Consider the following 13037-nt stretch of genomic DNA (forward strand, 5'->3'; position numbering starts at 1 on the left):
TATTTGTAGCTCCAGAAACTTCCATGGGGGTGGAGTGGCTGCACTCAAGTGAACCCTTGCAGTCTCTCTGTCCAGCTTCCCTGCCCAGGGCTTTCACAAGTAGGAGCACACAGAGGAGGAGTTAATGAACTAACCCAGAGATACAGGTGGTCTGGGTGCTGATGATCCCCAGGTCCTGGCAGCTCAGCATCGTCTAGTGAGCACACTGATGCCTGAAACCCTGGAGGCCCTGAATGGTGTCCCTGATGGCAGGGGACAAACAGGATTATCCCAGCCTTTCCCACATACTCTCAAATACCAAACCATCCCCCCAAAAAACAAATATTCCAGTGAAGAAATGGGCAAAAGACATGAATAGACACTTTTCCAAAGAAGACATCCAGATGGTTAAAGACACATGAAAAAAGGTTCTACATCACCCATCATCAAAGAAATACAAATTCAAACCACAATGAGATACCATCTCACACCAGTCAGAATGGCTAAAATTAACAACTCAGGCAAAAACAGATATTGGCAAGGATGTGGAGAAAAATGATCTCAGTTGCACTGCTGGTGGGAATGCAAACTGGTGCAGTAACTCTCAAAAACAGTATGGAGGTTCCTCAAAAATCTAAAAATGGAACTACCCATGGATGATGGGCATTGAGGAGGGCACTTGTTGGGATGAGCACTGGGTGTTGTATGCAAGCCAATTTGGCAATAAGTTATATTTTTTAAAAAAGTGAGTGGGAAAACAGAAAAAAAAGTACTACCCTACAACCCAGAAATTGCACTACTAGGTATTTATCCAAGGGATACAAGTGTGCTGTTTCAAAGGGGCACAGGCACCCCAATGTTTCTAGCAGCACTATCAACAATAGCCAAAGTATGGAAAGAGTCCAAGTGTTCATCGACAGATGAATGGAAAAAGAAGATGTGGTATATATAAACAATGGAGAATTACTCGGCAATCAAAAGAATGAAATCTTGTCATTTGCAACTATGGGGATGGAACTGGAGGATATTATGCTAAGTGAAATTAGCCAGTCAGAGAAAGTGAAACATCCTATGACTTCACTCATATGAGCAATTTAAGACACAAAACAGATGAACATAAGGGAAGGGTAGCAAAAATAATATAAAAACAAAGAGGGAGACAAAACATAAGAGACACTTACATATAGAGAACAAACTGAGGGTTGCTAGGGGTTGTTGGGGGGGGCGTGGGCTAAATGGGTAAGAGGCATTAAGGAAGACACTTGTTGGGATGAACACTGGGTGTTACACATAGAGATGAATCACTGGAATCTACTCCTGAAATTATTATTGGACTATATGCTAACTAATTTAGATGCAAATAGACGAATAAAGAAATAAATAATACATTAACAAAATATACAAAATACACTAACGGCCTTCAGATCTCATAGTTTCATTTGTCTACAACCTCGCTCCACATTCACAGACAGAAAATGTATACTGTGATAACACAGAGTCTCCCACACTCAGAGAACTCAGTCCCACACCCAGAAAATTAGATAATGAGATGGGGGTGGGGAGGACATTTCCACAAGATGAAAAGGCTAACGTGACCTAAACACCATTATTATTCACCATCTTTCGGTAGGTTTAGGCACTGCAAGTGAATAAGAAAATCACTGGTTGGCTCTCAGAATTGATGGGAATGGACAAGGACTCATTTCAAAAGACAAAAGTTTATGATTTAGTCATATATACTCTGGGGCTGGTGCAGCAGGGAGAGAAGAAGTCATCCCAAAGAGCCAAAAGAACAGTTCTTTCTACTGAAGACTAATAAGAGGATTACATAGGTCTGGAAACTTCTAGAAATAGGTAAATGGCCAAGGATGGAGACCCTGGCTTCCTCAGAAATCAGGTGGGAGCTGAGAACACTGGACCTACGACCCCCAGTCCATGAACTTAGAGACCTTGTGTCTCAACATGATAGGCGAGATGAGCTTTCTGTGTCTTTTGAGACCCTTTGTCTAGGAAGGGGCTGCTGTGAGTGACTTTAGGGACAGAAGGGAAGAAGGAGCCCTCACTCCCAGGTGGTGCTGCTGCCTGCAGCGGGGCCCATGGTGGCAGCAGCAGGAGCATCAGAAGCAAAAGTCACAGGCTGAACCTGAGCAGCTGATGGGGCCTCGCCCTCCCAGCAGATGAGAAAGGGGTTCTGCTTTCAGTTCTCATGGGCCTGGGACTCTGTGTGAGCCCACGATGCTGTCCCAGGAGGGGCAAGGACCAGACGCCTCCTCCTCAGCCCTCAGCCCTCAGCCTAGGGAAGATCTGGGAGCCAGAGTTGCTAGACATGGAGCCAAAGAGGGAATCAGGATCCACAATGGATCCAACTATCCTAATAGATGAGGATTTAGGGGCAATTAGTGGGAGCTTTTGTTACCAGGACACATAGCGGACACTCCTGATGTGTCCTGACTCAGACAGAGCTGGATTTGTGTTCCTGTTTCTGCTGTGACCTGTCATGGACCCTGTCCTGAGGGCAGCCTGCCTTTGGCACCCAGGAATGTGCTCAGTTTGAGAAAATCACACAGTATATTGATCCGAAAGACAGGCTTCAAGGAGGAATTGCAAAGAATGTGGAAAGACTTTGTAGACTTATTGCTTGTGGAGGGTCTCAGACCCTAATTTGTACAAAACAAACAAGGAAGCACTTGACTTGGCCAAAAAGTCAGAGCTTCACAGGAAGTCCCATTGCTGTGGGGACAGCAGGTTTTTGTCTCACTTCCCCACGGGCCTGGAGCACTGTGTCAGCACCTTGAGTAGTGTCAGCAGACAGGCAGTAATAATCAGCCTCGTCCTCGGCCTGGAGCCCAGTGATGGTCAAGGAGCCTGTGTTGCCAGACGTGGAGCCAGAAAATCTGTCTGGAACCCCTGAGGGTCGATCGCTACTACCATAGATGAGGAGTTTAGGGGCCTTTCCTGGAAGCTGTTGGTACCAGTTCACACCAATTCTACCGATGTTGCTCCTACTTCCAGTGCAGGAGATGGTGACCTTCTGGCCCAGGCCCCCAGACACTGAGGGCGGCTGAGTCAGCTCAGACTGGGCCCAGGACCCTGGAAGGGGAGAGACAAAGATAGCATGATGCTGGGATCTAGAGACCAGAGGAGAATCCAAGGCCCACGTGTCCTCCCTGGACCACTTCCTCTGTTCCCTCATCTAGTCACCTGTGCAGTGGATGAGGAGGGTGAGGAGAAGAGGGAACCAGGCCATGGTGGAGGTCATCACCGACCCTGCCTTCTGTGGATCCACAGCTGAGCAGATCTCCTCTAATCCCTTCCTTCCCCTTTTCATCCTCTGAGAGAGGGAGGGCCCATCCATGCAAATCAGACCAGCAGCTCTCTGACACTTCACTGACCCTGGGTCAAGTCCCTCTGCCTGAGGATGTCAGGTGGGTTGGACGGGGAGGTGGTCTCTGGGGCCATGCCAGGAGAGGGGAGGTCACAGTTTGGAGTCCTGAGCAGAGGGCACAGGCATTGTCCACATACTGGTCCCAGCTCTAATCATGGCCGACCCTCAGAAGCAGGTGACAACCACCCCCTGGTGTCCAGGCCCAGATACAGCATATGTGACATGGTGAGCAGATCTCATCAGAGTTCCTGCCTTCCCACTGCTCTGTCCACCATCCCCTTCCTTCGGGACAGGCCAGGTGTCCCCTGTGTGGCCTCCGATCCCCTGACGACACACTGTGCTCTCCTCTGGCTCCGCATAGTGAGTCTGTCCACAGCGCCCTTGGCTATTATTGACGGGGCAGGACTGACGTGGTGACTCTGTACAACCACACAGGTGAGGATCATGGCCACAGAGCAATGGGTCCACATTGACACATGGCCAGTTCTGTGCAGGAGGCCGATTTCTTCTTCCTTCCCTGCTTCCTCTCTGGTCTGAGAGTTTTCCTTTCCCAGAAGCTCCCTCAGCACTGAAGACACAGGGACACCTTTTGTCCAGGTTGTGGGTAGAAGCCCACATCCCTCGTATGCATTCCTACAGGGTTCCAAACTGAAAATCTTTGTCAGCTGTCACTCTTGCCACCTCACATCACATACTGGGGACGATGGAGGTTGGCTTCACCCCTGGGGAGACCCCTGCAAGGAAGCACCTGTTGAGACAACACACATGTCCTTGCTCAAGTGGGGACTCTGCCACACCAGAAGGGACGCAGCTGCTGAGTCTCCCTCAGGAAGTACAGGGCCCAGTCCCCAGTCCCAGGTTCCTTTTAGTGAATGGTCCCCACTGAGGCCCTGTGTAGGGACCACAGGGCAGTCCCACAGCGCCCCCTCCTGGCTGAAGGGCACACACCCCACTGTGTCCCACAACCCTGAGAGCCCAGCTGGTTTCCTCACTTCTGTTTATTCACACATCATTGAGCTGAATCTTGGATAATGATCCTCTAGTGTTGCCCGTGATCAATGTAGCATTTTTCAGTCTCCAAACAAGCCCTAGTCCATAGGATTTGGAGGCATTTACCTCAATTAAATGGTAAGTTGCCAGTTCTTTGCAGAAGATACTCCAGACCTCATGTCCCTCCTCTGGCCTACAATTGAGAATATGTCTATCTCGTGAATATTTGAAAACTCCTGTGTGTTAAAGCAATGGATTCGAGCTACTTTCCATTAAATTGAGTATTATGTTAATCTTCTATATTTTTAGGTAATTTCCTTGGCTTACTACCTTAAGAAGAAAAGGGAATACAATGAATTTATATTTGATGAAGTCATATTTAACAAGTGTCATTTTTTGATTTTCTTTTGTTTTTTCATGGGTTATCCTGACAGTGTCTTGTCTACACTTTTTTATTAAACCCAAGTTCCTGAATATTTCTCCTTTTATTTTTACAGCTTTATGTTTACAGTTATTTCTATTAAACTTTTAGTAATTTTTTTAATAGATATAAAGTGAGTTTTGAGTATGATTCATTTCTCTCTCAAGATATCCAACTGTTCTGTGGCCATTTGTCCAAAAGTCCATCCTTTCTCTTCGGAAAGGCTTCTACTTTGTAAAAGAAAAAAAGTGTTTATCCTTCATTCTGTGGGTCCGTTTCTGGGTTTTATGTTGTTATCTTGGCCAATGTGTCTATTGTCTATCCATACCGCCCTCACTTGCTAGGACAGGAACTGAATTACACTTTTATCCAATTTGGGAAGAACTGGCATATTTACTATAATGAGTCTTGTAATCCATGAACAGAACTTATCTTTCCTTGTTTTAGATCCACTTTGATTACATTTACCAGCATTGTCCAGATTTCAGCACCTGTGGCCTATACTTGTTTTGTGAAATATGCCCCTAAATAGTTCATCGAGTGGTTTTAAGTTTTTTTTATTATTTTCACGTGTTTATTGCTAGTATGTATACATCTATATGATATTTCTATATTGATCTTTATTCTAAAATGTTTCTAAAATTATTTATTACTCTTTGAATTTATATATTTGCATACCTAATTGTAGCTTCCTTTGTAGTTTTCCTGTAGGTCATTCTCTCACCTGAAATGGGACAATTGTCTCTTGTTCTTCCTCATCGGAATGCCTCTCATTGTCTTGCCTTATGGTTCTGACAGACACATCCAGTCCTATGTGGAACAGCAGTGTTGAGATAGGACATGGTGGCCTTGCTTCTTACCCGAGGTGGGAAAGCTTTCAATGCCTCATCTCTGTGTGTGTTCACCGAAGGGAAGGTGTTTTATAGTTTTCTTTACCAAACTGAAGATGTACTCTTCTATATTTTGTTCTCTGAAAACTTTTATCACTCTCATTCATATACCCATTCATTCTTTTCCATGAGCACAAATAGGCCTTGAGCTGTGCAGGAAGTGGAAGAGAATTCATCCTACCTGAGAGAGTAAGGAAGACGCTTTCATTGGGTTTTCTTTTTTAATTTTTTTAATGTTTATACATATTTGAGAGAGAATATGGAAATGCCATGTGAGGAACCAGGACGAATGTAACCATTTGCAAGACAAGGAGAGAGACCTCAGGGGACATCAAACTTGCCACCACCTTGAACTTGGACATTTAGCCTCCAAAACTGTAAGAAAGTAAGTATCTTTTGATTTGCTCACCCAGTGTGTGGTATTATGTTATGGCAGCGCCAGCAGGCAGGCACAATCCTCAAGGACTCTATCCTCAGGGCAACCGGCCCCAGCATCCAGGAATTTCTGCTCAGTTCACATCAAACAGAAAATGTGCTCCTACAGGGACAGGGTTTGGTGTCTGAATTGAGAGGACAAGGACACATACTCAAGACAAAGTTCACTGGTTTGGGGTCAGACCTCCGTTTTAGGGAGGCAGCTGTGTTGGCAGATGGTGGGGGCTGCACAAATAAAGCGCATCAGTGTGGGGACAGCAGGTTTTTGTCTCACTTCCCCACGGACCTGGAGCACTGTGTCAGTACGTTGAATAATGTCAGCATACAGGCAGTAATAATCAGCCTCGTCCTCAGCCTGGAGCCCAGTGATGGTCAGGGTGCCTGTGCTGCCAGACTTGGAGCCGGAGAATCGATCAGAGACCCCTGAGGGTCGACTGCTATTACGATAGATGAGGAGTTTGGGAGCTGTTCCTGAGAGTTGTTGGTACCAGTTCACATAATTGCTACCAATGTTGGAGCTGCTTCCAGTGCAGGAGATGGTGACCCTCTGGCCCAAGGAGCCTGACACCGAGGGTGGCTGAGTCAATACAGACTGGGCCCAGGACCCTGGAATATGAAGACATACAGACAGGGTAAAGCCGGGGTCTGGACACAAGAGGGTGGAAGCAGGGCCCACGTGTCCTCCCAGAGCCCCTTCCCCTGTCTCCACATCCAATCACCTGTGCAGTGAGCGAGGAGGGTGAGAAGGACCGGAGACCAAGCCATGGTGGAGACCATCACCGATCCTGTCTTCTGTGCCCCACAGCTGAGCAGACCTCCCCTAATCTGTCCCCTTTTCATCCACTGAGACAGGGCGGGCCTGTCCATGCAAATGATACCCCATCTCTCTGACCCCTCACTGAACCCGAGTCAGGTGCCTCCGCCCGTGGATGTCAGGGGGTGGGCAGAGGAATGGCTGTGTGGGGCCAGACTGTGCGGAAGTCACAGTTATGAGGCTCGAGCAGAAGGTACAGGCAGTGCAGGTGGCAGGTCTCAGGTCTCATTACCCCTGAACCCTCAGAAACGGGACCTGTGAGCCCCCTTGTGTCCAGACTCAGAAACATCATTGTGCAAAATGGTAACCAGAGCCCATAAAAGGAGCTCCTGTCCCCCCTTGCTTTGTCCACTGCCCCTTTCCTAGGGCCAGGCCAGGTATCCTCCTGGGTAGCCTCCCATATCCTCAAACCAGACTTTCTGCTCTTCTCAGACTCCTCCGGAAAAGCCAGGCCATGTTTCCCTGTATATTTCATGGGTCAGGACTGAGGTGGTATTTCTACAAAAATGCCACTTAGATCAGAATCATGTCCGGAGCTGTGACGAGTACCAAAGGACACGTGGCCCCTTCTGTGTAGGATTCTGTGTTCTTTTCTATTATGTGCTTCCTCCCTGGTTTCCAGATCTCTCCTGCTCTGAGGTTCCCACAGCCTGAACAGAAGCTCTCCTTCTGTCCTCAGTGCTGTGGGAAGGAACAACTCTGTGTATTCCTAGGGGCACTGTCCACTAAAAATCTTTGCCATCTGTCACTATGTCTGCTCATTTGAGACGACAGTTCTCCACACACTGTGGTTAGTGATTCCCTCCCAGGATCTGTCCCCCCAGCACACAGACACAATTCTGCAGGGGTCCTGTGTGTGGCACTGAACCCAGAGCCCAAGGACAAACCTGCAGGAAGTTCCAAGAGGTAAGGAGTGACCGCAGCAGGTGCTCTGACAGGCTTCCAGTGACACGGTTTATGTGTTAGTCACCACTTAGCCAAGTGTGCACTTTAGAAATGGACAGAAAACATAAACAGACACTTCTCTAACGAAGACATCCAGATGGCCGACAGGCACATGGATGATGCTTAAAATCACTCCTCACCAGGGAAATACAAAGCAAAACCACACTGAGATACCACCTCATGCCAGTCAAAGTGGCTAAAATGAACAAATCAGGAGACTATAGATGCTGGAGAGGATGTGGAGAAACAGGAACCCTCCTGCACTGAGGGTTGCAAACTGGTGCAGCCGCTCTGGAAAACAGTGGGGAGGTTCCTCAAAAAATTAAAAATAGATCTACCCTATGACCCAGCAATAGCACTGCTAAGAATTTACCCAAGGGATACAGGAGTGCTGATGCTTAGGGGCACTTGTACCCCAATGTTTATAGCAGCACTTTCAACAATAGCCCAATATGGAAAGAGCCTAAATGTCCACCAACTGCTGAATGGATAAAGAAGATGTGGTTTATATATACAATGGAATACTAGTTGGCAATGAGAAAGAATGAGATCTGGCCATTTGCAGCAATGTGGATGGAACTGGAGGGTATTATGTAAAGTGAAATACTTTAGTGTATGTATGAAATACATAAAGTGTAAAGTCAGTCAGACAAAGACAGATATCATATGCTTTCACTCTTATGTGGATCCTGAGAATTGTAACAGAAGACCATGGGGGAGGGGAAGGAAAAAAAGTTCGAGAGGGAGGGAGCCAAACCATAAGAGACTCTTCAAAACTGAGAATAAACTGAGGGTTGATGGGAGGCTGGGAGGAAGGAGAGGATAGGTGATGGGTATTGAGGAGGGCAGCTGTTGGAATGAGTACTGGGTGTTGATGGAAACCAATCTGACAATAATTTTCATATGAAAAAAATAATAATAATAAAAGAATAAATGGGTGTGTGCTTCTGTATACAAAATTTCTCCCAGTAACATAGATTGAAACATTCTTGAAATTGAAATGTTCTTATGAAAATGCAGATACAATCATTAGATTGTATTTATCTATTACAAATCACAGATCTGTAGTTATTGCAGAGAAAAATAGATAGAAACTGTGGGAACAATGGAGAAGGGAATCCCTTTGTTGGAGGTTGAATAGGAGTCGATAAAGTGTTTCGAAAATCATGTTTTCTTTGTCATGAGTATAGCATGGTGGAACTTTTCTGCAAGTAGGAGAGCCCGACATGATGCTCAGTGAAATCCCATGAGGGGCCTATTTCTATGAATTCCAGAACCATCTCTGTAATGCAATTACCAAACACTGAGAGCTTCCAGGAAAGAGCGATTTGGGGTCAGACTTGTCTCTGGGGTGAACACAGCTCTACCTCTGTTCTTTGTGTCCAGCATATTCAGGATAGAAAAAAGCTCATTCAGACATCCATGAATAGAGGAGTGAACTTCTATCATCTCAGGCCAACGGGGCTGAAAACTTTCTGTCAGAGGTTCCATATGTGAGTGGTGGAGAGATGGCAATAAGGGGAAATGTGTCCGTGAGGTCACTGTCACTGTGGCCCTTGATTAGGACAGAAGAATTTTCAGCAGAAGTCCAGATTGCTGCAGGTGTCACTGGAAAGACTGAAGCAGTGACAGCCCCGTTCTGAGAGCACAGATTTTGTCGCATGTCCTCATGTACCTTGAGCTCCGTGGGAGCATCAGTGAAGCTGCTGTCCCAGAATCAATCAACTGATCAGCCTTGGGGGCTGGCTGGATCCCAGAGATTGTTGGGGACTGAGCTGCCCATGGGGACAAAGAGTCTCTTTTGGATTCCCGAGCATCAGCCTTGTCCCAGGAGAGCAGGGGTTCAGAGCGTCTGCTGGTTGCACTTGTGACAGGACCACAGTCACACTGGATGTTGCTGGTGTTTCCTGATGATGGGGATTCGGCCTCCTGGGATTCTGATCCTGGGAGTACTGGTTGAGTACATGTTGACCATGATTTCTGGAGACAAAGAGAAGCTGGGAAACTGAAGACTCTAGGACACTATACACTCAAAGGAGAGTTGTGTGTGTGTGTGTGTGTGTGTGTGTGTATGTGTGTGTCCATCTGCGTGTGTGTCTGTGTTTGTGTAAGACAGAGAAAGAGAGGGAGAGAGACAGAGAAACAGAGAGAGAAAGAGAGAATATGCTCCATGTATCTTCAGGAAGTCTTTCTTTCAGAGGCCAACTACGTAGACAAGTGTACCCCTGACCCTCTAATGTCCTCTCTCCACTCCCTGAGTGTGGTTCTACACGCAAATCCATCGATGGGGCTGGCTCTTTAAAGAGCCTCCTGTGTTCTGGAGCTTGCAGCTAAAGAAGGCTAGTGTCTTGAAGGTCACATCCCACAAGGATGGAATTTACACAAGGAAGAGGAATTTGGTGCAGATTAGTTCTGATAGGAATTCCATTGAATCATAAATTTGGATCCTGGGGATGGGTCTTTAGTCCATTTTCACCCAAACAGATACTTATCCCACATCTGTGGGTTCAGGTCTCAGGAAGCACAAGACAGGGATGACAACACAGTCCCTTCCTCTTGCCCTTCACAGCACAGCCACCCTCCACTGTGCCCCCAAGGTCCCTGGATGCCTCCTGGGCGGTGACCATGAAAGAGTGCCTTTTTTATTTTGGAAAAAGGCTAATGCATGAGACTTCAGGGATTGGAACAAAAGTGTGTGGTTGCATTAATCTCCTGATGGCCTCAGAAGTGAATATTCTCAAAAACAAGAAAAACTGTCATGTCTGGAACTATGTAGCCAATACTTCCTTTGTTGTCTAGGTCAACAGTTACCTTTTGTGGGACCTCAGTAAGTTTCAAGGGGGAAAAGTCATTGTACTAATGGCTTTTGTGGGCAAATACTCAAAGGCTGAATGAACCTTCATTTGTCAGAAACACAATAATATTTTTGTCATATTACAGAGATTTACTGAGACCGGTGAGCATGGAAACTACAAACAGAGATGAGAGCAAGAATCAGATGATGAGGGGATTTCCTGCCAGTCCAATATCTGTGACTTCTCCTCCCTAGAGATGAACCCTAGAGAGTGGAAATTACTGTAAGATTTTACTTCTCTCTGAAATCCTAACATAGAGATGGGGTTCAGACCTGAAGAGCCATGGGGAGAGACTAAGGGCCTGAGGGAGGCAGGAGCAGAAGGGAGAAGAGGAACCTGTGTTGGGAGGGGGAGGGGGGAGGTGAGTCTGAAGAAGTTGTGACTCACTTTTTGTCAGATGGGTGAAAGAGAAAATTGTCTCTATGACCAAGGTGCTTATTAACATATCGAGTATGGATGTGTCGTCAGTAACACAAGAGTCACAGTTTCTGTCCTGAGATTTGTGGATGAACATGACTGTCTAGTTCACCTTGTCCAGTTGAGACAATCGTACTGTGTGATCTTAGAAACTATATAGGAGTCTCTGCGCCCTGGATCCTGACACAGAGTTTCTGAAATCCTTGTCATTTCCTAAGTGACAAGAGCACTAGAAGCATCTTAGTTCTAATGACGTGACTCTGGGTGGGCTCCTGGATGGCTCCTGGAAGGGGCTGGTGCCCAGAAAGACCAAGCCTTGATCAGAGCCTGCGAATATTCACCCCCTCATACTTGAGACAGGGAGGGAAGACTGACAGTGCAGTTAATGTCCAATCACGTCTACCGATCCCTCAATAAAAATGCCAAAGTTCAGGGTTTGAAGAGCTTCCGGTTTGGCGAATACATCCACTCTCAGAACAATGCACCTCAACTGCACGGGGACCGAAGCTCTGGTGCTCGAGACACTCCCAGACTTGACATTAGGTGTCTCTTCATTACTTGTTCACCTGTCCCCTTCATATCTTTAATGAGCTGACAAAGGAGTCAGTGTCTCCCTGAGTTCTGTGAGTTGATCTGGCACCTTAATGGACCTGGGAGGGAGTCGTGGGAACCTTCGCCATGTAGCCACGTTGGACAGAGGGTGCCGGCCATCTACTGGTTGTTGTTGGCATCAAAATGGGGAGCAGCCTCCTGGTGCTGAGCCCTTCCCCTGTGGATCTGACACTCTCTCTGTGCAGATAAACCAAGCCTTAAATTCAGGTAAATTGTAGGACACTCACCGTGTGTCCCACAGAATTTATAGTTATGGGAAAACAGACACAAAATGTATAATTGATGAACATGAGTGTGTGAAGTGAATATTCTGTGAGTAGTAAAGGAGATGTAACTAGAGGGAGAGACAGAGGTTTTGGTTGTAAAATAGTTGTTCTTGTTACTTTTCTCCAGACCCAGGGGCATGTGCAGTTGGGCTCCATTCCCTGATTCTCATGGGCTCCTGGGACACGTGTGCTGTCTCAGGCAAGAGCATCATCTGTGTGTCCGTCCTTCCTCCTCAAGGACAGCTCTCAGCACAGAGGTGTCTCCCCCACAGGAGCCTCCACAGAAGCTTCCCAATAACAGAGGCTCAGACACAAGGTCTGTGGACCCAGGGGTTTTTGACTCACTTTCTCTATATCTGAGTCACTGTGAGTAGCCAAAGCTTCTCCCACTGCCATGAGCTGTAGCACAGGAAGAGTCAGCCTCGTCCTCAGGCTGTGGCCCAGAGAGGACCAGAAGCCCTGCATTGGCCAAGGCATCTTTGGACCCAGAGAAGCGGCTGGGGATCCCAGGGCCCTGGTGCTTATTTGAGTCTGAGTAGTAGTACAGGAGATAGAGGAGGGCTCATTGGCTTCTGCTGGAACCAATGTATGTAAAGCTGCCAACACTGAAGCCACTGCTCAAGGTGCAGATGTCTGGCAATTGTTCCCGGAGATGCAGACAGGGAGAGCGGCTGGGTCAGCACAGGCTGGGAGATACCTGTGGATCTCCCAGGGAGATACCCTTTGGGGATGCAGCTGGAAATGGTAACCAAAATTCAGGATTCTGAGCAGAGGAGGAGTGATGTGGGGACCACCCTGTGAGCACAAGGCCTGTCCCTACCTGGGCAGTGAGGGAGGAACAGGAGGAGGAGCAGTGTCCAGGCCATGGTGACACAACCCCTGCTCCCCACACTGGGCTGGGCCTCCCCAGGCCTCCTTTTCTCCTCCACCCTCTGCCACAGGAGGGGCTGTGCACGCAAATGAGGTCCATCCAGTGCCTGCCCAGCTCCTCCCTGAGCCCTGGTGCTGGAGCTCAGCTCACACCACAC

The 13037-nt window shown here is 47.3% G+C and overlaps 1 pseudogene and 1 gene segment (V, D, J or C); both read right to left on the reverse strand.

The window, feature by feature from the left end:
- Positions 1–2733: 2733 nt before the first annotated feature.
- LOC125149366 (immunoglobulin lambda variable 1-40-like) lies at positions 2734–3333 on the reverse strand (annotated as a pseudogene).
- Positions 3334–5919: 2586 nt separating this feature from the next.
- Positions 5920–6925, reverse strand: LOC125148940 (immunoglobulin lambda variable 1-40-like). The segment is given in 3 exon segments: positions 5920–6203; positions 6427–6706; positions 6820–6925. Coding segments are annotated over 3 exon segments (357 nt in total).
- Between the last annotated feature and the right edge of the window lie 6112 nt (positions 6926–13037).

This window comes from Prionailurus viverrinus, chromosome D3 (genome assembly GCF_022837055.1).
Source record: "Prionailurus viverrinus isolate Anna chromosome D3, UM_Priviv_1.0, whole genome shotgun sequence".
Lineage (NCBI taxonomy): Eukaryota > Metazoa > Chordata > Mammalia > Carnivora > Felidae > Prionailurus > Prionailurus viverrinus.